Source organism: Octopus bimaculoides, chromosome 1 (genome assembly GCF_046866305.1).
Source record: "Octopus bimaculoides isolate indiv1 chromosome 1, ASM4686630v1, whole genome shotgun sequence".
Classification (NCBI taxonomy): Eukaryota; Metazoa; Mollusca; class Cephalopoda; order Octopoda; family Octopodidae; genus Octopus; species Octopus bimaculoides.
This window is the reverse complement of record NC_142928.1, coordinates 202,451,430-202,475,537: the sequence shown is the minus strand read 5'-3', so window position 1 is coordinate 202,475,537 and position 24,108 is coordinate 202,451,430. Positions and strand designations below refer to the sequence as shown.

Sequence of the window (24,108 nt, the reverse complement as noted above, 5' to 3'; positions counted from 1 at the left end):
TTCAGTATACACCACATGGCAAAATTATGAGTTGAAAATATGTGGAAAATATATATAAAAAGTGGAAGAGAAAGCCTTTGTTTCACATAGTTTAATATTATCATCATCGTTTAACGTCCGCCCTCCATGCTAGCATCGGTTGGACGATTTGACTGAGGATTGGTGAACCGGATGGCTACACCAGGCTCCAATCTGATTTGGCAAAGTTTCTACAGCTCGATTCCCTTCCTAACGCCAACCACTCCGTGAGTGTTGTGGGTGCTTTTATGTTCCACCGGCACGAAGGCCAGTCAGGCGGTACTGGCAACGGCTATGCTCGAAATGGTGTATTTTACGTGCCACCTGCACAGGAGCCAGTCCAGTAGCACTGACAATGATCTCGCTCAAATGTCTTTTCACATGCCAGGAAGGCGACGTTGGTAACGATCGCGCTCAAATGGTGCTATTTACATGCCACCGGCATGGAAGCCAGACAGCTGCTCTGGCAACGATCATGCTCGGATGGTGCTCTTAGTGATCCACTGGTACAGATGCCATCACGATTTCGCTTTCGCTTGCCCCAACAGGTCTTCGCAAGCCGAGTTTAGTGTTCAATGAAAGAGACGTTGGCATGGGTGCCAGTCTACAAATTTAATTCGACAAATTTTAAAAGATATATACATATTTTATGGATGTAGTGATATCCAACTGGTTTTCGCTATTTAAATTAGCCTTTCAAGGGACATTGTGAAGTAATCAATTCTTGTGACAAGGTGGTTTCGCTATTTTGGATGTTTGAAAAATAAGAATGAGTCTAAAGAGTGGACCAAAGGAGGTAACAGGTGGCAAGGGGGACAACTAACTCCTAAGTATAATTTTTGAAGTGGTCAAGTTTGTATTATTAAGGTGTGGTCTGTACTTTTATATGAACAGGTTTTCCTTGTTTAGGCTTTCTTGTAAGGAGATTGAATGTTTGCATTGGTATAATGGAAAGATATGGAAATTCAACGTTTTATTTCTTGTGCATCTGTCGATATGTTCACTCAGGGCTATCTACCTGTATTGAGGAAAACGAATTTGTTCTATATGCAGCGTGACTCTGCATCTCAAAGTAGGGCTTGTTTGGCCCACATAATTGTGGCCACAACCTGAGCAGGTTAGGGCATAGATAAGGTTCTGGGAAGCACATGTGAAGTAGGTCTTAATTGAGAATTTTCTCCTTGCTGGAATGTGAATTCCGAGCCTTCAGTTAGGTATTGGCATGTACCACAATTAGGTCGTCGGCATTTTTTAACTGTTGGTATCGTAAGTTTTGCATTTATTAGGAATCTCTTAAGTGATTTGTCTTGTCTTTTGCATTCAAGGAGTTTATGTGTATTTAGGATACTGTTCATTTTCAGGTCTTGAGTAAGCAGAGGGAGATTTTGTATAATTGTGTTGTATGCTTTATTGTTTCTGGGGTTGTGAGTTGATATGTATGGAAGTGATTTAAAGTGAGGTGTGATGTTTTGTTTTGTTGTCCTTAGTGTATTTGTGTCCAATTTCATGGCATATTTAATTCCATGTTCTATAAGTGCAGGTGGGTATTGACATTCAATGAGTGTCATTTTGAGGTCTTGTAGGTGAAGTTCCTGAGTGGTTGTGTCAGATACAATTGTACAGATCCTTTTTGCTAGATTGAACGGGATATTTATTTTAGTGTGTTTAGGATGGCATGAACTGAAAAGGGGATACTGTTTTGAGTCTGTTGGTTTGTAGTAAATGTCAGTTGCAATTTGGTTGTTGGATTTTTTAAAAATCAAAATGTCCAGAAATGGGAGCTGTTCCTCACTATATTCCATTGTAAATTGAAAATTGGAATTTATATTGTACAGTGTGGATTTGAAATCCATGCATTTATCATAGGTTTCATTCCAGATGATAAAACAATTGTCTAGGTACCTTTGCCAGTTTTCTGACGTTAGGAAGGGCATCCAGCTGTAGAAACACTGCCAGGTCAAACTGAAACCTGGTGCAGCCTTCTGGTTTCCTAGACCCTGGTCGAACCGTCCATCCCATACTAGTATGGAAAACGGACGTTAATCAATGATGATGATGATGATGACTGGTGGAATGGAGGTCAAAATGTTTAGAGTGAAAGTTCATATAGGGTAGATTCAAAGAAATCTATTATTAGGTTTTCAAGGACAGGCGCTGATTTCGTTCCCATTGCAATACCACAGTTTTGGTGATAGTATGTTGCATCGAATAGGAAGTAATTGTTTTGTAGGAGGAACTTCAGGGATTCAATAACAAAAGTCTGGTTTATGTGGTCCGGGAGAACTTCGGGGTATTTTCTAACCTGAATTTTGTTGCCTCTATTCCGTAGTCATGTGGAATGTTAGAGACAATCTGGGCATGCTAGAGCATCTACCAAAACCCACCAACGGAGAAGCACTATTCGTCTCCTTCAATGTCATCAACTTCTACACTATAGAAACAGATATACAGAAGGAATCATATTTAAGTATTTATACAGAATTTTAGGGGAATGACCAAATTCTGTAAAAATACTTAAATATGATTCCTTCTGTATATATGCTTCTACACAATCATGACTTTTGATGAACTTAAAATAATTATAAATTTATTTTCCTACCTATTTTGAACACTTTCATGTAAAATGTTTAAACAAAAAGCCCCCCCTTAACATTTTCTTATCATTGTCAAAGATTCTATTTCCTAACATTTTCCTATCAAAGACTATATAACTGTATTTTAATACTTTTGTGATAACCATTTTTTAATACAACAAAGCTTATACAAAAGTGAAACCAGTGAAATCAATAAACATCTTTAAAAAACCTCTGCATTTTCAAACCCTCTTTCCTATATATATATATATATATATATATATATATATATCAATAGAGATTGCACAAATCAACGATAAAACCTACTAAACTGACGAAAACATAGACCTTGTTACATAAGAACAGTCTACTGTAATATACTATTTTTAAAAAAAACGTAATATATTTCTCTAAAAGTTAAATATATTACATTAAAGTCAGCGACACAAGCAAGTTGTCGTCGAAAACCCACGTGCTTAGTTACAAGGGATTACCGAAATCGGCGGAAAATAAATGTGCTAAAACTGACAAAAGGTAGTACTTGTTACTTCATAACGGTCTACCGTAATATATTGACTTAAAGAAAAAAGTAATATATTACACTAAAAGTTTAATATAGTAAGTTTAAAGTCAGTGAAACAAGCTAAAGGTATCGTCAATAACCGCGTGGTTACACGTCGTAATTATATTTGCAATCGAACGTAAGAAGCAAAAAGAATTGTTTTTGGAAGAAAACTTCGTACAAGAACAAGGATTTGGAATTTTACCTCTTACGAATAAGTATCCTTTTCATTTGTTTATTTTCTTTTAACTTAGGTAACATTTGAGTTACAGCATAATCTTGTTTACTTTACGAATAAGTATCCTTTTTATTTGTTTATTTTCTTTTAACTTAGGTAACATCTGAGTTACAACATAATCTTGTTTACTTTCTGAGAATTCTCACTGTAATTTTCATTTAACTTTTATTACAACGACCACTTAGCTCTGATTCTCTTTAAAAATAGAAACCTTTACGACCCCCCCCCCCTTCTTTTCACTATCGTTTCGTTTCTTCTCTTCGCTTTATCTCTACAACTCTTTGAATTACAAATCCCATTTAGAATTACGAATTTTCATTTTTACTTTTTCGTTCTCCTACACATCTTCGTTACCTGCTCCCACTCTTTTTCATAAGTACCGCTTCCTCTCTCTCTCTCTCCCTTTATCTCTTTACACCTATCTCTCTCCCTCTCTGTCTTCCATATCTTACTCTTTTTCTCATCTCCCTCCCTCGCTTTCATATCTTCCTCTTCTTTCCATATCTCACTCCTTTTTCTCATCTCTCTCCTTCGCTTTCATATCTTCCTCTTTTCTCAGTTCTCTTCCCTTTCCATTGCATCTCACAACGCCTTCCTCTCCTTCTGTCACTTCAACCTCTCCCTCATACACTTTTCATTTCCCCCCTTCTCAGTCCGTGTCTCCCTTCCTCTCACATCCTTCATCCTTTCTTGTTTCTTCCTCTTTCTCTTCCCATCCTCTCCCTCCCTCTGTCTCTCTTTCTCCTCCCATCCTCTGTCTCTCTTTCTCCTCCCCTCCTCTCCTTCACTCTGTCTCTCTTTCTCTCCCCCTCCTCTACCTCCCTCTGTCTCTCTAACACCCCACACTCCCTCTCTTCCTCATATCACCCTCTCTTTTTCCTTCATATCTCACTCTCTCTTTCCTTCATATCTCCCTCTCTCTTTCCCTATTCCCCCCCCTCTGTGTTTCTTCTTTTCTACCTCCCGCTATCTTTCACTTCCTCTCTATCCTCTACTCCCCTTCTGGGCTTAAAAAACGAAGATGGCACCAAAGTGGGAAAAGAAAGAGTTAGATCTTCTGTTGCGAGCATGGAAAATTGCTGGTGGCGATCCCCCAAACAACATCATCACTACTGCACTGAAGAATAATGGCTTTCACAGAACCACTGAACAGATAGAGCGGAAGAAGAATGAATTCCTCCGCTCGTATGCACTCATCAGACCACACATGGACACCCTAGATGTCATAATCGAAAACCATTGTGGAAAGGCTGATAAGGATGGAGAGGAGGAAAAGGAAAAAACACCCGGAAGTCTCTCTGACCCAGTGGCTCCTCAAAAGAATGGATCACCCACTCCTATGAACAACAAGGCAGAAAAGGATAGTGGAGCCAAGGAAGCAGCAAATAGAAACCCCTCTGTGCCAGTGGTCCTACAAAGGAAAGGAGCCCTCACCCCAATAGATAACCAGTGGAAAACAGTACCCACAAGAAAAGGAAGAACAAAAAGTAGAAAATCCCAAGGTGGATCCAATGCCATCCAAGACACCAAAGGAAAGAAGAAATTTGGAAGGCACCCAAAAACTTGCAAATTTTACCTGCAAGGCAAATGTTGGCATGGGGAAGACGGCAAAAACTGCCGGTTTGCCCACCCGACACCCCGCCAAAACTACAAAGGTTTAAAGGAAAAAACTTCCCTGAGGAAAGACGACAGATGTCCCCAAGGAGAAAATTCAAGGACGTGCACTCTTCAGAAATCATACGCAACGCAGCAGCTGAGCAAGGGTCTTTTTGTGCATGGCGCAAAAGATTGTGCAGCAGCTGACGTGGCTACGCCAAGCACAGACGAGGAACCTTGCCCCCCACTGCGCAAGACCACCACAGTCAACAGACATGGGATGGCCTCCCCTAACGCCTGCACAGGCATCACGCCAATATTTTTACTAAATATTGGGGGCCTGTTGCATTATAATAATAAAGGCAAAATTTCTTTCCTGAGAGACCTTGCTGCATGCAATCAAGCCCTATGCATAGCACTCGTGGAAACTCACCTCAGCCCTGATATAGAGGATGCAGAAGTACACGTACCAAAATATGTCATACTGCGAACAGACAGAAGGGAAAGGAGCCATGGTGGAGTTGCTGTATACATCCGTGACGACCTCACACCCCAGGTCTTACTGTCATACTCAAATTCGGTATGCGACACCCTAATTGTATACATAAGACAACATAATATAGTCATATGCAATACATATTGCCCACCGGATGCTCCAAACCACATAGGCAAATTTGAAGATTGCCTCACTAGAATTAAAGAAATCCTCATGAAACTGGAACACCATGTGACCATATTTCTTATGGATGATTTCAACTTCCCCAATGTTAAATGGCCCGAAGGTCTCATACTCTCAGGAATGACTTATCGCAAGCAAGCACAGATGGAATGCCTGCTCAACCTCACCAATGCCCTATTCATGGAACAAGCTGTTCTCAGACCAACTAGAGCGAATAACATTCTAGATCTCTGCTTCACGAACAATACGGACATCATTCATGATGTGAAAGTGACGCCGACATTAGTTTCGGATCACAACATAATAGAGCTGTCTATGTTTGGGCCAAAAGAAACCAGAGACATACAGCCTAAAGGAAGCACCCAAAATCTCTCCAATCTGAACTTCCACAAAGTGGACTGGAAATCGATCCAGGAAGAGATCCTCAGAGAGGAATGGCCAAAATGTCTCTCCACTCCAGACATTGACATGAAACCAGAAAGTTTCATGTCTACTGTGGAAGCCATAAGCCAGAAATATGTCCCAGAGCACAAGGGCAAAACAAATAGGAACAAGATTCCAAGGGAGAGGAAGATCCTCATGAGACGACGGACGAAAGTTGCAAATCGACTCAACCAGCATCCCAAGAATGGCCAAAGGTCCCGCCTAAAGACGACACTGATGGAGATCGAAAAAAGGCTGCAACAATCCTATGTGAAGGAGAGAGCAGACAAAGAAGCCTGGGTTATAAAAAACATTAAGTCAAACCCAAAGGCCTTCTTTCATTACGCAAAAGAAACAGCCTCAGTACGCTGCAAGATTGGACCCCTCTTCGAAAAGGATGGCTCCCTCACAGACATTCCAACTAGGATCAGTGAGGTACTGAATGAGCAATTCAAAAGTGTCTTCACCACTCCATTGGAGCACAGACAAGTGAACAAACCAGTGGACTTCTTTGCTACCTCCCCTATAACCAGTGAGGCAGTTACGATGGAATACATCAACATTAGCGAAGAAGATGTACTACTAGCTATACATGAAGTGGACACAAACTCAACTGCTGGCCCTGATGGTTTCCCAGCAATCCTCCTTAAATCGTGTAAGCATGCCCTGGCAAAACCCCTCCAGATCCTCTTCCAGAGCTTTCTCGCAAACGGAAGACTGCCAAGCAAGCTGAAGGAGGGAATAATATGCCCAATCCATAAAGGGGGAAGCAGAGCAGATGCCAAAAACTATAGGCCTATCTCTCTGACTTCACACATCAGCAAAGTCATGGAAAGGATAGTCAGAGGAAAACTAATCGCATTCCTTGAAGAAATTAAATTGCTGAGTGATACCCAACATGGCTTTCGACCAGGTAGGAGCTGCCTGACCCAGCTCTTACAACATTACAACTGGGTGTTGAGGCAGTTACTCAACAACTCAAATGTGGACGTAATATACCTTGATTTTGCAAAAGCTTTTGACAAAGTGGATCATGGTGTGATATGCCACAAACTGCGTGATCTTGGCATAGCTGGAAAACTTGGAGAGTGGTTACATGACTTTCTGAAAGATAGAAGTCAGGCAGTAGTGGCTAATGGAGCCACCTCTATGAAAACACAAATAATGAGCGGTGTTCTACAGGGCACTGTCTTGGGACCATTGCTTTTTATAGTCGCTCTCTCAGATATGCCTTCAAGTGCCCGGATAGCCACTCTTGCAAGCTACGCAGACGATACAAGTCTCGCAGAAAATACAGAACTCCAGTGATGTTGCACACCTGCAGCAGGAATTGGACTCAGTTTACAGATGGGCTGAGGACAATAATATGCAGTTTAATGCTGAAAAATTCCAAGCCCTGTGCTACCAACGTCCAAAACTGAATATGAAACTTACAGAGTACACTGGTCCGCAGGGAATTTCAATCCCAGAGCCTAAATCAGTGAGAGACCTGGGTATCGACATGAGTGATGATACCTCTTTCCAAGTGCACATTAACAGGATGGCAACAAAGTGCAGACGATTGGCTGGATGGATCCTGAGAACATTCAGAACCAGAGATAAGGAAACCATGATGATCCTCTGGAGAACATTCGTCCTCAGCCGCCTGGATTACTGCTCACAGCTGTGGTCACCCACCAGTCTGAAATTAACAGCAGACCTTGAAGCAATCCAGAGGAGATTCACAAAGAAGATTGTCTCTTTGCAACTGCTCAGCTACTGGGAAAGGCTGAAACAGCTAAGACTCTACTCCCTGGAGAGAAGGCGGGAGAGGTATGCAGTAATATACATCTGAAGATCCTGGAAGGAATTGTGCCAAATTTTGGCATTGAAAGCTACACCAATGCCAGAACGGGACGACACTGCATAGTACCAAAGATCCCAGGAATGCCATCGCGCTTCAGGACCAGTTACTGCAACAGCTTGGGATTTAGGGGCCCACAGCTTTTTAATATTTTCCCAAAGAGCCTGAGGAATCTGCACAAAGTAGATGTAGAAGTTTTTAAATCAAAGCTGGACCTCTTCCTGTCGAGAGTCCCAGATGAACCTACCTCGCAGCAGGAGGTGCAAATGAGGGTTGCTAAATCAAACTCCATTCTTCACGAAGTGCCACATATTGTAAGAGGCTCCCTGTAATAACAGTGTAGCAAAATGGTGGTGCATCAGCATGGCCGCAGCTCTAAGCTGAAACTGAAATATATATATATATATATATATATATATATATATATATATATATATATATATATATATATATATATATATATATATATATATATATATATACATATATATACAGCGTTCATACACACATAATTTTTCTCGTTTGGCCGTAAAGCCTTTTCTGTTTGTTTTCCTGTCTTGTTTTTTGTCCACCACTACATTCCTCCATGGCAAGATTTAATTTGTGTATACAAATTTAATTTGCGGTCCATGGGAAGAGCCGTTTTAATGATGTGTCCTGCTCAGCTCTTCGAAACGCTCTTCGAAATATATATATATATATATATATATATATATATATATATATATATATATTAAAATTAAAATATGGAGGAAAATGGAGGAATAGCATTAATGTAAGTTATTAACTACAAAAATTCAACATGTTCTCTCAATTTTCTGGATTTTAATTGAATATTTATATACCAAGATTTATTATTAAACCTATTCATCATCATCATCGTCGTTTAACGTCCGCTTTCCATGCTAGCATGGGTTGGACGATTTGACTGAGGACTGGTGAAACCAGATGGCTACACCAGGCACCAATCTGATTTGGCAGAGTTTCTACAGCTGGATGCCCTTCCTAACGCCAACCACTCAGAGAGTGTAGTGGGTGCTTTTACGTGCCACCAGCACGCAGGCCAGTCAGATGGTACTGGCAATGGCCACACTCAAAATGGTGTATTTTATGTGCCACCCACACAAGAGCCAGTCCAGGGGCACTGGCAACGATCTCTCTCGAAAGTCCTTACACATTCCGCGGGCACAAGTGTCAGAAATGCGACGCTGGGCACGGGTGCCATTTAGGAATATTACTGTTCGCAACAAAATAATAGTTAACAAACCTATAATTAACTGGCTTAACAGGTCTTCTCAAGCATATCACATTGCCCAATGCATCAGGGGTACTCTTAAATTGGCCAAACATGCAACACTGGCATCGGCCATGGCTGTGATCTCACTTTGGTTGCCAGGTCTTCTCAATCACAGCATAACTCCAAAGGTCTTCATCGCCTGTCATTGTTTTTGTGAGGCCCAACGTTAGAAGGTCATGCTTCACTACCTCATCCCATGTCTTCCTGGGTGTACCTCTTCAACAGGTTCTTTCCACAAATAGGGTCTGGCACTTCCTCCCACAGCTGTCCTCATCCATATACGTAATGCATGACCATACCAGCGCAGTCGCCTCTCTTGCACACCACATTTGATGCTTCTTATGTCCAACTTTTCTCTCAGGGCATTCATACTCTGTCGTGTATGCACACTGACATTGCACATCCAGTGGAGCATACTAGCTTCATTTCTTTCAAGGCTCTACATGTCCTCAGCAGTCATGGCCCATGTTTCACTGCTGTGTAGCATGGCAGTTTGCACACATGCATCATGCAGTCTATCTTTCATTCTGAGCAGGAGGCCCTTAGTTGTCAGCAGAGGTAGGTGCTGCCTGAACTTAACCCAGGCTATTCTTATTGTAGTGGCAGCACTCTCAGAGCAACCACCCCCACTACAGACTTGGTCACCTAGGTAGTGGAAGCTATCAACTGCTTCTAGTTTTACCCCGTGACATGTGATGGAATTTGTTTTCAGTACATCTTCAGTGTTTATTGCCCCTGTGCATCTGCCACACACAAAAACTATCTTCCCGGTTAACCTTCCTTTGATATTGCTGCACCTCTTATGTGTCCATAGCTTGCACCAGTTACATCGTATGGAGTTTCAACTCGTACCTTTTCTACAGATCGAGCTGGGCCATCTACCTGAAGGGGTTTGTGGTTTGTCAGCCTTCTTACTAAAACTTTGGTCTTTGCTAGGTTTATCCTAAGGCTCTTCGATTCTTGACCTTGCTTCCACACCCTAAACTTCGTCTTTAGTTCTGGAAGTGACTCAGCTATTAGAGCAAGGTCATCAGCATAGGAGAGCTCCCAGGGGCAGCCTGTCTTGAATTCCTCTGTTATTGCCTGGAGAACTATAATGAACAAGAGGGAGCTAAGGACTGGTCCTTGGTGAAACCCTACTTCTACTCGGAATTCTTCACATCACTTGTTGCCAACCCTCACCTTACTGACAGCATCCCTGTACAGGGCTTGTATAGCTCTTACTAACTACTCGTCTATCCCCAGTTTCCACATTGACCACCAGATAAGGGATTGAGGGACTCTGTCAAGAGCTTTCTCCAAGTTAACAAAAACCAGATCAACAGAGGTTTATCTTTGGCTAGGTATTTCTCCTGCAGTTGCCTTATGAGAAATATAGCATCAGTGGTGCTTCTGCCTGGCACAAAACCAAACTGCATCTCAGGCTAACTCTCTCCCTAATTAGTTGGGCTGTGACCCTCTCTGTTACTCTCTCAGCAGTGATTCCTGATGGGCCAGGTGCTTTCCCTGTCTTCATATCTTTAATTGCTTTATCTACCAGGGTACTGTTCATTCGGGTAGCTGGTCCCTCGTATATATACATTAATATATCATATAGCAATATTAATTATTAAAATATATATATGTTAATACACACACAAATGCACACGCATGCATGTGCACACACACACACACACGCACACACACACACACACACATTGTTATATTTCAGGATGGTCATTTTTATTCTTATAGGAAGAGCATCCAGCCATAGAAATCAAGTCATATAAGACTGGAGTTTGGTGCAGTCCCTCAGCTTACAAATCCTGCTCAAACCGTCCAACCCATACCAGCATGGACAATGGATATTAAATGACGATGATGATATTTATATGTATATATTTATATCGAAAGGATGTGTTGTAATACTATTCTACAGCCATTCTAACAATCCAACATATCTCCATCATCAGCTGCCCCACGGAAATCATTATGGTTTCGACACTTGGACAGTACCATTCAATCCAGCCAAGTCATCAGTGCTAAAATAAGTGTTGTTTGGGAAGAAACAAACCAAAGAAACCAGAACTTTCAAACACATTAACCCTATATACAATTGTATCTATAAATAAATGCAAAATGTAAATTACAACCAACTCCTAAATATGTAACTAAACAGTGACTAATAGTCATACAAAAATTGTAGTTTCTACCGTCTTCCATAGTGTAATATAAAAGTTATACTAAATAACCTTACTAAAACTAGAACAAGACACATTTAAACCAATGTACATTGTATCAATATTAATAATAAACTGCAATAACTAAATTATATGCTAAATTCCTAATCCATCTTAAGTTCATACAATTAATAATCCCACCAGTCTTCCATAGATATTACTATAATGTAAGTTGAAATCTTATAAAACTTTTTCCCAAACAAAACATGATTGAAATTAATTTAACTAATATTTTTAAGAGTGAAATACATTATTTCATCATTCAAAAGTTAATAATAAAACACTACATACTCATTAATATATCACCAATACAAGTTATAATATCAAATTACTGGTGACTAATCATCATCATCATTTAACGTCCGCTTTCCATGCTAGCATCGGTTGGACGATTTGACTGAGGAATGGTGAACCGGATGGCTACAGCAGGCTCCAACCTGATTTGGTCGAGTTTCTACAGTTGGATGCCCTTCCTAACGCCAACCACTCCGAGAGTGTAGTAGGTGCTTTTACGTGCCACCGGCACTAAGGCCAGTCAGGCAGTACTGGCAACGGACACTCTCAAAATCATGTATTTTACGTGCTACCTGCACAGGAGCCAGTCCAGCGGCACTGGCAACGATCTCACTCGAATGTCTTTACACGTGCCACCGGCACGAGTGCCAGGAAGGCAACGCTGGGCACAGGTGCCATCACGATTTCACTTTCGCTTTCCCCAACAGGTTTTCGCAACGTGAGTTTAGTGTTCAATGAAAGAGACGTTGGCATGGGTGCCAGTCTACCGATTTAGTTCGATTTCGATTTCACTTGCCTCAACAGGTCTTTGCAAGCAGAGTTTAGTGTTCAAAGAAGGAATGTTACGTGTAATTGGGCTGGCTACATCCCAGGCAGAGGCCTTGGATTTTGGTCTCACATGGCTTGCCGGGTCTTCTCACGCACAGCATATTTCCAAAGGTCTCAGTCACAAGTCATTGCCTCAGTTATGTTCGGAGGTCGTGTTTAACCACCTCATCCCAGGTCTTCCTGGGCCTGCCTCTTCCACGGGTTCCCTCAACCACTAGGGTGTGGCATATTTTCACACAGCTATCCTCATCCATTCTCGCCACATGTCCATACCAGCGCAATCGTCTCTCTTGCATACCACAACTGATGCTTCTTAGGTTCAACTTTTCTCTCAAGGTACTTACACTCTGTCTAGTATGCACACTGACATTACACATCCATCGGAACATACTGGTTTCATTCCTTGCGAGCTTACGCATGTCCTCAGCAGTCACGGCCCATGTTTCACTGCCATGTAGCATGGCTGTTCGTACACATGCGTCATACAGTCTACCTTTTACTCTGAGCGAGAGTCCCTTTGTCACCAGCAGAGGTAAGAACTCTCTAAACTTGGCCCAGGCTATTCTTATTCTAGCAGCTACACTTTCAGCGCATCCACCCCCACTACTAATTCGGTCACCCAGATATCGGAAGCTATCAACTACATCCAGTTTTCTGCCTGGAATGTGACAGAAGTTGTTCTCTGCGCATTTTCAGTGTTTATTGCCCCTGCGCATCTGCCACATACAAAAACTAACTTCCTAGTTGATCTGCCTTTGATATTGCTGCACCTCTTATGTGTCCATAGCTTACACTGGGTACATCTTATGGAGTTTCTACCTACACCTTTTCGACAGATCGAGCAGGGCATCCATGCAGACACATTTCTCTCCTACGACATCATGATAAGCTAAGGATGAATTTATAGGGGTACAAAAATTTAGGTTTGTCTAGATGCAATTATAAGGTATTAAAATGGTCAGGTAGGGTAGAAAACACCATAGAAAAGGATATAAAATAGCCTAATCACTAAAATCAGGAAGTATATATACAAAAATAATTCAAGTATCTAAAAATACTAAAATTGTTTATTTACTTAATTAGCTTGTATCTATAATGACTGCAACCCAATATTAACTAAAGGAAAGTTAATGCTATAGGGCTTACTACCTATGCACTGATTATAAACTAAGAAGTACATGATAGGTTTTAAGACACAAAATTAATGAACTGCTACTTTCTGAAATAATGTATTAAAATCGATAGTAAAAAGTATTTCTAGGAGAATTACTAAATCATCACTTCCATTGTGGTATAAGTTTGGTATATGCTCAAAAGTATCTCTACTAATTCATACTTAGAGTATCCACACACGCACACAATACAGACGCACTCACGTACACATGCACACATCAAAGTCACTAGCCTCTATCCAAATACACATTCTTACACATTCTCACATACACACACACACACACCTTTGTTTTGGGATCACCAATACTTTATTATCTCCCTTTCTTTCTACCTCTCTTGTCAAGCATTTTTTTCCCAACTAGTGCCCATGCTTGATTGCTAAATCCACAAGTTTTTTATATTCTCTATTTGTTTATTTCCTCATATTCTTTTCTGCTGAAGAGCGTAGGCTCAAAACATAAAAGACCTTCTCACTTTACCGAGCGTCAAACTAATACACCTGTCTTTGTCTTTTGTCTTCCTGTAAATTTCAACTATATATATATATATATATATATATATATATATATATGTAACGGTTGTAAGATTGAATGGACATCATTTTTTTATAAGAAAATATTTATTTTTGCCGTTACATTCTATGTTGCCATACCACTACGGGTAGGCCAGTGTAATAGTATATAAAACATGCAAGGTTGAGAATGTAGGCCTGTATCTGTATGTTCCTTCTTTTATAGCAGTAATTGTATAGAGGGAGAGATGGTAGGGTTATAATGTTGGCGCCGTTGTCTGACAGTGGCTGACAGTAAAGTTATTCTCCCTCTGCCAAGTTGTAGCTGATCAGCCTGGCATCATTCTCCATGAGACGTCAAGTGACCACTGGTCACTAAAAAAGAGAAAGAAGTTTGCTTGGAGTGTCCTGTTTATATAGCCATTAAGCAGGGCAGTGAGTGCAAAGGATTTAGCTTGTTTACCTCAATTCTAGATGGAGTAGAAGAGGTCAGAAAAGGGTCAAGTGGTGGAGACCGCTTCCGCCTAGCTATTCAAATATGGGTAAAGTGGATCGAATCCACTTCACGCCTGCCAGGTTCCTATATCACTCTCCTCGCCAGTAAGCTTCCTGGGAGGGAAGCGAACGAAGAAAGGAAACAAAGAAATGCATGATAAAGGCCTTGGAATGGTTGAGGAGAAATTTTGCCAGCCGGTGCATGAGGTATTATAAGCCTCGATCGTGCAGGAATAAAAGTGTGACATGCTGGCACGTTGTAAGGGACAAACAACTTTCTCTATGTATGCGTGACCAGCCTAGGGTCTTACAGAGATGAGTTGTGTCTACAAGGGCGCATTGAGCATGGAAAACAGGCGAGATAGGCATGTGTGGTGCATGAATGTGACAGAGATAGCATTCGTGTGTGTATGAACCATGTGTGCAGATGCGTGTGCGAGGCCGGGCACTGAGGAAAAGGTGCATGCGGGTGTGTATGCAACAATACATTTTCAAAGTGAACGAGAAAAGGTACATGCAAAATATGAATCAAATTGAGAAGGTATGCAGACAAAAAATTCAGGTGATGCATAAATGTTCTGTTCATGATTAAAATGTTCAGTTCATGAATAAAATGTTCAATTTATGAATAAAATGTTCAGTTCATTTGAGTCTGATTGAATGTAAGCAGATTAATTTTAATTTAATATGAGAAACAGAAAATTGAATTAATGCGATATAAGTGTTACAGGTATGGTCCTTGTGAAGTTCAGTTGAAAGAAAAATATAAATCAATTTTGTAGCTGTTCGTGTGGAAATTAAAGCATTGGTGCCTGTAAATCACTCGCCTGGAATCTTTTTGAAATAGCAAACTTGTATGTATTTCGCTGGTCAGCGGACTCTTCGCCCGCTTCTTGTTCGAGGGTGCTGTGAAGACGTTGAAGTACTTGCAGGAGGTGCTGACGAAACTGTGTCGGTTTGGTTCGGAGTGGACGATGATGCGGAGAATTCGGGTTCGACGATAGCTTTCTTAAGTCGATCGATACTAATAGTATTTGGCTTGCCATTTCTGTCAACGAGGAAGTATTTTTCCTTTCTCCATAGTACTCTGTAGGGTCCAGAATACGGTGGACGGATTTGCGATGGTATTCCATCGTTCCGGATAAAACACAATGTAAGACAGGCCGTCATGTAAACAAAGAGTGTGTATACAAATATATGTATGTGAATGCAAGAGATACAGAGTATAGGATAAGAAAATACCAGTTCTCTGTTAGGGTACACAGTAGTTAGAAAGTCTGTATATAAGAGGTTGAGGTTTGTGGCAGAGCTAAGTCACTTGTGCAGTTGAGGCTTTTATGCCAGGCCGGGCTACTTGATACAGATGGTTTTCGCAGGTGTCGAATTCTGGCTGTTATTTCGTGGTGAACAATTCACACAAACAAGGTTAAGAGAAGCTGCGGTTGCTGTTGGTAGCTTGTGTACGTAGCGTAGTCGTGTTGACGCTGACGATGAAGGTTGTAGTAAACAGTTAAATGATGGTGTTGATGTCGTCGCTGGAAACTGGCTGGTTGGTGTTACGTTTGGTCAACAACCAGATCTTAGAAGATCTGAAGCCACGACAAAGTGGTGCGTATAAAGCAGGCTATTTATAGGTACAGATAGGCTCCAGAAAGCATCAGAAAAACACTCTCCCACGTGACCTTATTAGATGGCCACGGTTGGTCGGTTTGCATCCTGGTGCGAAAGGACTGGAGACAATTGCCGCGCAAATAAGAGTCAGTCAGGTGATGGACAACAGCGGTGGTCAAGGCGGGAAAGAGTTGTTACTTGCTACGTTCACATTTGTAAATAAATAACCGTGAGAGAGGTGGTTTCACTACATAGTGTCGCACCAGTCGGTTTGTTGAAGACAAACAGACGAAACAGGAAATAATAGTAGTGAAAAACTGAAAGAACGGTTGGTCCTATATCTGGCACTTAGTCACCATTTAAGTGAAGCTGTGTGAACAGGATCACGTCGGGCTGTATGAACAGAATCACGCCGGCTGTATGAACAGGATCACGTCGGGGTCACCAGTTTGTAGACGACCGTGCGAACCAAAGGAGAAATGGTGACAAATGGAAACAGGCTCCTTTTAACGCATCGCACGGTCAACACAAAAATATATGATAATATATTATAATACTATAACATAATAGAACTAGTAAATGCCAGGAAGGACAGGATAGGGAGTCAACCGATAAAGATGTATAACACTAAGGTTTATTAGAGCATTAAACTGTACGTCTGTGTGTGTGTGTGAATGCGACATAATAAAACACAATGTAAGACAGGCCGTCATGTAAACAAAAGAGTGTGTATACAAATATATGTATGTGAATGCAAGAGATACAGAGTATAGGATAAGAAAATACCAGTTCTCAGTTAAGGTACACAGTAGTTAGAAAGTCTGTATATAAGAGGTTAAGGTTGAGGCAGAGCTAAGTCACTTGTCGTGCAGTTGAGGCTTCTATGCCGGGCCGGATTCTTGATACAGATGGTTTTCGCAGGTATCGAATTCTGGCTGTTATTTCGTGGTGAGGCGATTCACACAAACAGTTGAGAAGCTGCGGTTGCTGTTTGGTTAGCTGTTGGTAGCTTTTGTACATGGAGAAGTCATGTTGACGTTGGCGACGTTGGGGACGAAGGTTGTAGTAAACAGTTGAACGATGGTGTTGATGTCGTCGCTGGAAACTGGCTGGTTGGTGTTACGTGTGGTCAACGACCAGACCTCAGCAGGTCTGAAGCCGCGACAAAGTGGCGCGTATAAAGCAGGCTATTTATAGGTACAGATAGGCTCCAGAAACCATCAGAAAAACACTCTCTCACATGACCTTATTAGATGGCCACAATTGGTCGGTTTGCACCCTGGCGCGAAAGGACTGGAGACAATTGCCGCGCAAATAAAAGTCAGTCAGGTGATGACACAGCAGGCGGGAAAGAGTTGTTACCTGCTACGTTCGCATTTGTAAATAAATAACCGTGAGAGAGGTGGTTTCACTACATATATATATAGAGAGAGAGACAGATACTTACAAATATATACATAAATTTTGTGAATCAGGAAAAAAATATATATATGCACATGCACTTATATACATAAAAACACATGCATTTATTTACATAAATACATATGTATATACACACAAATACATACATACACAGGAACATCCATGTATATACACAAATAAATACATACAAACATATATATAGATGATAATCATCATCATCATCATCATCGTTTAACGTCTGCTTTCCGTGCTAGCATGGGTTGGACGATTTCACTGAGGACTGGCAAACGAGATGGCTGCACCGGGCTCCAATCTGATCTGGCAGAGTTTCTACGGTTGGATGCCCTTCCTAGCACCAACAACTCCGAGAGTGTAGTGGGTGCTTTTACGTGCCACCGGCATGCGGGCCAGTCAGGCGGTACTGGCAACGACCACACTCAAATGGTGTTTTTATGTGCCACCTGCACAGGAGCCAGTCTAGTGGCACTGGCAATTACCTTGCTCAAATGTTGTTTTTCCCGTGCCACCAGCACAATAATAATGATAATAATAATAATAATAATAATAACAATAATAATAACAATAATAACAATAATGAATATAATAATAATAATAGATAGATCGTAAATGAGCTATAGGAGTGAAATATGAATGATATAAAATGGGGAATTAGGCTTTGCTAGGTTGAATCCAGAGATTACTTATCTGAACGTCTTTGCAGCCTTTACTCCATGTGGTAAGGTGTCTCTTTTACTCCATGTGGTAAGGTGTCTCTTTTAAAAATAGTTGGGTGAACTTTTGAAAAGCTTTGGCTGTTACTTCTAGCATATCTGGACTGTTTGAAGGCTACATGTATTTCAGGTTTACATCAGGCATGTAAAGTGGATGTTTATGATGCGGATAGCCATATATTGTTACATGGATGGTGAGTAGTAACTGATATTTTTTAGCATTAAATCTTGGTTTTATTTTGCAGAAATATCTACCTTGAATATGGGAGGAGATGATGAGGGCAGAACAATATTGGTGTCAGGAGTCCCAACTGATTTCCGTTTGGAAGCCATTTTGTCTTATTTTGAGAACAAGAGTAGATCAAATGGAGGACCTATTAAAGGAATACCAGAACGGATCCAAGATTCTGGAAAAGTTATTATCACTTTTGAATCGGAAAAAGGTTAGAAGAAATATTCTTTATTTCATGAAATCATTTACAGACATCGTCATCAAAAGTCTGTTGTCTATGCTGGCATGGGTTAGACAATCTGTATGTAATTGCTGTGAACACATTAAATTAATATAAAGCAATGTTAAAAATTATCATCATCATCGTCATTTAATATCAATTTTCCATATTGGAATGTGTTAAAATAGTTTGACAGGATCTGGTGAGCTGCACTGACCTCTAGGGTCAGCTTTGGCATGGTTTCTATTGCTCAGTGCCCTTCCTAATGCCAACCACTTTACAGAGTGGACTGGAGACATTTTTTCCTACCATCATTACTAGTGTGGTTGCCAAGTGATGTCCAAGACAGAAAAAGAAATGGAAAACAAACTCCCTCTACTAAATGGAGTGAGGAACCGAAAGGGTTATGCTAGGGGCTGAAAGGCTAAAGTACGATCAACGAGGTACAATAGAGAAAATATAGAGCATTGTTCTGTTTCCAGTTGTCACACCATTCTGTGTCCACTCATTAAAACTCTTTAATCATTAACAATCTGGCTGTCATGGTTACGCTTTTATAATGAAGAGGTCTCAACACTGAAACATGTCTGGAGTTGTCTCTCTATTGCCAAGTATATTCTTTATTTGGGAAATAGTTATGGGTTGGTGACAGGAAGGGCATCCTGCTTTATATTGCTGCCTCAAATATCCACAATAGCATACAAGAAAACAAACAAACAGAAAATGAATGTGTCATGTATCAGATCAAAGACTTTGCAATATAATAATAGAAACAAGGCAGCGAGCTGGCAGAATCGTTAGCACACCAGGTGAAATGCTTAGCAGTATTTTGTCTGCCATTACATTCTGAGTTCAAATTCCGGCTAGGTTGACTTTGCTTTTCATCCTTTCAGGATCGATTAAACAGGTACCAGTTACGCACTGGGGTCGATGTAATTAATTTAATCTCTTTGTTTGTCCCCTCTATTTTTAGCCCCCTGGGGGCAGTACAGAAATAAATATAAAAATAGAAACGATGTTTAAAGAATTGTGGAAATGAAGAAATATCAAGACCTGGCCAGAGAGATGAAGAGATTGTGGAAGACTGAGATGACGATTGTTTCTCTGGTGATTGGTGCACTTGGCACAACACCCGAAATGCTACCAAAGAGGTTAGTGGATAGTGGAATCGCGACTCACATTGTCAATCTGCAGAATTGTTGTATCTTGTCTTCTCCAAGTAACCTAAGAAAGATTCTTCCAAAATGAAGAGACTGCTGGTTACCAGACTTCAAGACAATATTCCTGCTGAAAAATATAGAATGTAAAAGCTTACATGGCAGTGGCGACTAATTTTCTTGTTTAATTAGACATTCTCTAGAACAACACTCTTTGCAAAACCAAATATATGATACCCTAGTCATAACACCAACTTGAAATTCTAACTTGTCTCTTGAGGTCTCCAGGTGAGATTTCGAGTCAACTTGTACAAATACAAAGCAAAAGTCAAACATATAATCATAATAGTAATAATAATAATAATAATAATATTAATAATAATTCCTCCCCCCACCTCTCACCTACCTCTCTCAAAATTGCTCAATGATGCAAGTATTAAATTTTGTATGAAACTTATTTTTCTATTCTCCCTAACTACCCAAATATGTAAACATACCTTTTATTGCAACAACACAATTGAATTAGGAAATTCCAAAAGTCAACGACATGAATATCGGTATATATATATATATATATATATATATATATATATATATATATATATATATAGTTTTAGTGAAATGAACCAAGGTTCATGAACACATTGATGAAAATCCACTGTCACATATAGAAAAATTAATAAGTAAAAGCACAATAAATAAGTATAATATAATACAAAGTAAATATCATAAGATAATGATAATAAAATGACTACACGTGTTTCATAACCAATTTTCAAATAGAAAGAATATTTTCATGAGTCATCTTTCTAATAAACATTTTAGTCTAAAATCTTTTAGTTTAAACTATAGCATCGTTTAGATATGTGCTACTTCTGTCTTCATTATTTTAACCTAAAACTTCGTTCAAATTGTATTTTAAAATTAGTTTTTGCATATAATATTCTTGTTAGCTTATATTATAATAAACGTAAATTTAATTATGGAACGCTTATAATTTTGATATTTTTAATAATATTTTTCTATTTTAATATAATAAGTATTTTATATACATTCATTTGTTATTTATTGTTGGTTGATATATACATTCTTTTATTATTATTATTATTGTATTTTGACCTGAAGATTAGCTATATTTTTGAATAGAATTGATTTTCGATAATTTTAATCGATTTATATTTTCTTTCTATTTGAAAATTGGTTATGAAACACATGTAGTCGTTTTATTATCATTATCTAATGATATTTACTTTGTATTATATTATACTTATGTACGGAAGCGGAATACACCTAATGGTGTATAACCACTTTCCTACATTTATACCACTTTTTTACTCTGTCAAGCCCATACTTGTTGCAAAGTGTCCAATGGGCAAGCCTGGCTATATCATCATGATGCTTCTTATATTCTTTCTGGGCTAGTGGCGTCCATTGGCTGGTAATATGCCATATGGTTTCACCATTCTATCCACAAATTCTGCACTTGTCACTTTCTGGTGTGTTGTCTATTCTGCATTTGATGTCATTTGTTCTTAGTGCTTGCTCTTGGGCAGCACATATTACAACCTCCATGTCTGGTTTCAAATCACTTTTAGTCATCCACAGCCATCTTTTTTCTCTGTCTGTCTTATCTTCAACATCTCGATGAAATTATCCAGGCATTCTTTTCTTTATTCACCTATTTTCAGTTTCATTCTTTGAGACCAAGACTCAATGTCTGCTGGCACTTGAGAGGGAGGTGACTGTTGTCTGGGACCCATAGCTGAAAGATTGGAGAAATACTCCCGCAACCGAGTAACATAAGACTCTGGATGAGGTGGTTGTGACGAGTCTGGTACCACCATCGTACCAGGCAACGCCAGTGTGGTCCCATAAAGAAGCTCTGCCGCGGAGAAACCCAGGTCAGCTTTGACCACAGTCCGGCATCCAAGGAGGACGACCGGAAGAAATTCAACCCAAGACTGCGGGTTGGGCGAGGCGCGTAAGGCAGCCTTAAGTTGCCTATGAAATCGCTCCACCATCCCATTAGAAGCGGGATGGTAGCTGGTGGTGCGTATACGACGCACCCTCAAGATTCATGATAATTCACGAAAAAGCACGGCTTCAAATTGCCGGCCACGATCTGTGGTCACACTGGACGGTACACTGTATCGAGAAATCCAGCCAGACACGAAGGCTTGAGCGACAGTCTCAGAAGTAATACCAGCTATAGGAATGGCTTCTGGCCAGCGGCAGAACCGATCGACACAGGTTAAGAGATATGAGAACCCGCAACTCACTGGCCATGGTCCAACCAAATCGAGGTGGACGTGACGGAAACGGGCCTCGGTGGATGGAAATTGTACAAGTGGGGCACGAATGTGCCGGTGAACTTTTTCACTCTGGCACTTCAAAGAAGAACATGCCCAAACGGTGATCGACCGCCGCATGTTGGGCCAAAAAAAAACGAGGTGTAATAAGTTTGACTGTCGCAGAGATGCCCGGGTGTGACAAGGAATGAAGGGCGCTAAAAACAGAACATTGATGGTTCTCAGGCACTAAGGGCCTGGGAGAACCAGTGGAAGTGTCATACAAAATAGAGCCTTCGGAAGAAGGGAGCGGAAGATAGGCAAACTTACAATTATGGTACTTTGGCGAAGTTAAGTCTAAACTCGTTAAAGGAGGTTGCTCCTGCGAAATTGCTAGCAAGTCAATTACCGCGGGAGTAGAAATAGAATGCACAGGGAGTCGCGAAAGAGCATCAGCTGGGATGTTCTCTTTCCCTGGTACATGACGAATGTCACCTGTAAACTGTGAAATAAAGTCCAGGTGACGAAAAGCACGAGGAGAGAGTTTGTCCATTTTAGAGGATAGAGCGAAAGTGAGGGGCTTGTGATCAGTATAAATCACAAACTCCCGTCCCTCGAGCTGATGTTGGAAATGCCGAACTGACAGATAGATCGCTAATAGCTCGCGATCAAAAGTGTTATATCTGCACTCAGCAGGCTTTAGTTGGCAAGAAAAGAAAGCCAAAGGGTGTATGTCTCCATCTACGGTGTGGTGTAAGACAGCACCAACCGCGGAATCTGATGCGTCCACAGATAGTGAAAGGGGGGCTTCAGGAGCTGGATATGCAAGGACGGGAACGGAGGATAATTCCTGTTTGACGGACACAAAAGCTAACAACGCCTCAGCAGAAAGAGTGAGTCGAGCATCCTTCTTAGTGTGGCCTTGCAGTAGCCTAGTTAATGGAAGAAGCTTATCAGCACATCGGTTTATGAATCTTCTGTAAAAATTGACAATCCCTAAGAAGTGGCGCAACTGTTTTAAAGAAGTTGGAGGTGCGATGCGTTGAATGGCATCGACCTTTGAAGAGGTCTGATTCCACTGGAATCAATAAAATGTCCGAGAAACTCCAGAGAAGATTGCCCGAAAATACATTTATTCGGATTGACTTTCACGTTGTATGAATGGAGTCTCTGGAAAAGCAGTGATAAATGATGGAGATGATTTTCTTCCGTATCGCTAGCGATTAGTATGTCATCAACATAAGCAAAAACAAAATCAAGTCCACGGACGACCTCATCTATGAATCTTTGAAAGGTGCTGGTAGCATTTCGCAAACCGAAACTCATGAACAGGAATTCAAAACAGCCGAAAGGAGTGGTGATGGCTGTCTTAGGAATGTCCTCTGGATTGACCGGTATCTGGTGATAGGCCCGTACCTGATCAATCTTAGAGAAAACGGTGCACCCATGCAGGTTTGCCGAGAAATCCTGCAGGTTCCTAATTGGATAGCAATCTGCTATCGTCACGGCATTAAGTCGCCGATAGTCCCCCACCGGGCGAAAATCCGTGTCCCCTTTACGGGCTAAATGAAGAGGAGATGCCCATGGGCTGGTGGAGGAGCAAATGAGGCTGAGTTGAAGCATGTGTTCAAACTCAGCCTTGGCCGTCTTAAGACGGTCAGGCGCTAGACGACGCGGGCGCAAAAAAACGGGTGGTCCAGTCGTCTTGATGTAATGGAGGGTGGAATGCGTGGGCTTCGCCGGTTTGAAAGTGATGTCCACCAGCTCCGGCAAAGACGCTAAGAGAGAATGAAAAGCGACCCCAGTAGTGGCAATAAAAAATGCTGGGCTAAGAGGGGAGTTGGTAGAGCTCCTTGCCGGCGTGGAAAGGGATGTCGAATCGTCGACAAGCCTCCGACGTCGGATATCTACCAACAACTGGAAGTGATTTAAGAAATCCGCACCCAAAATAGGATGCGGAATGTCAGCTATGACGAA

General features: G+C 40.9%; 1 protein-coding gene across 2 annotated transcripts in view; it reads left to right on the top strand.

Annotated features, from left to right (window-relative positions):
* LOC149137956 (uncharacterized) overlaps positions 1–24,108 on the top strand; it is a 151,795-nt gene that overhangs the window by 21,432 nt on the left and 106,255 nt on the right. For both annotated transcript variants that reach the window (XM_089340181.1, XM_089340229.1), the window contains one exon: positions 18,480–18,677. In XM_089340181.1, coding sequence (XP_089196307.1) covers positions 18,497–18,677 — 181 coding nt within the window. In that variant the 5' untranslated portion in view covers positions 18,480–18,496. Of the gene's footprint in view, positions 1–18,479; positions 18,678–24,108 lie in introns of those variants that run through there.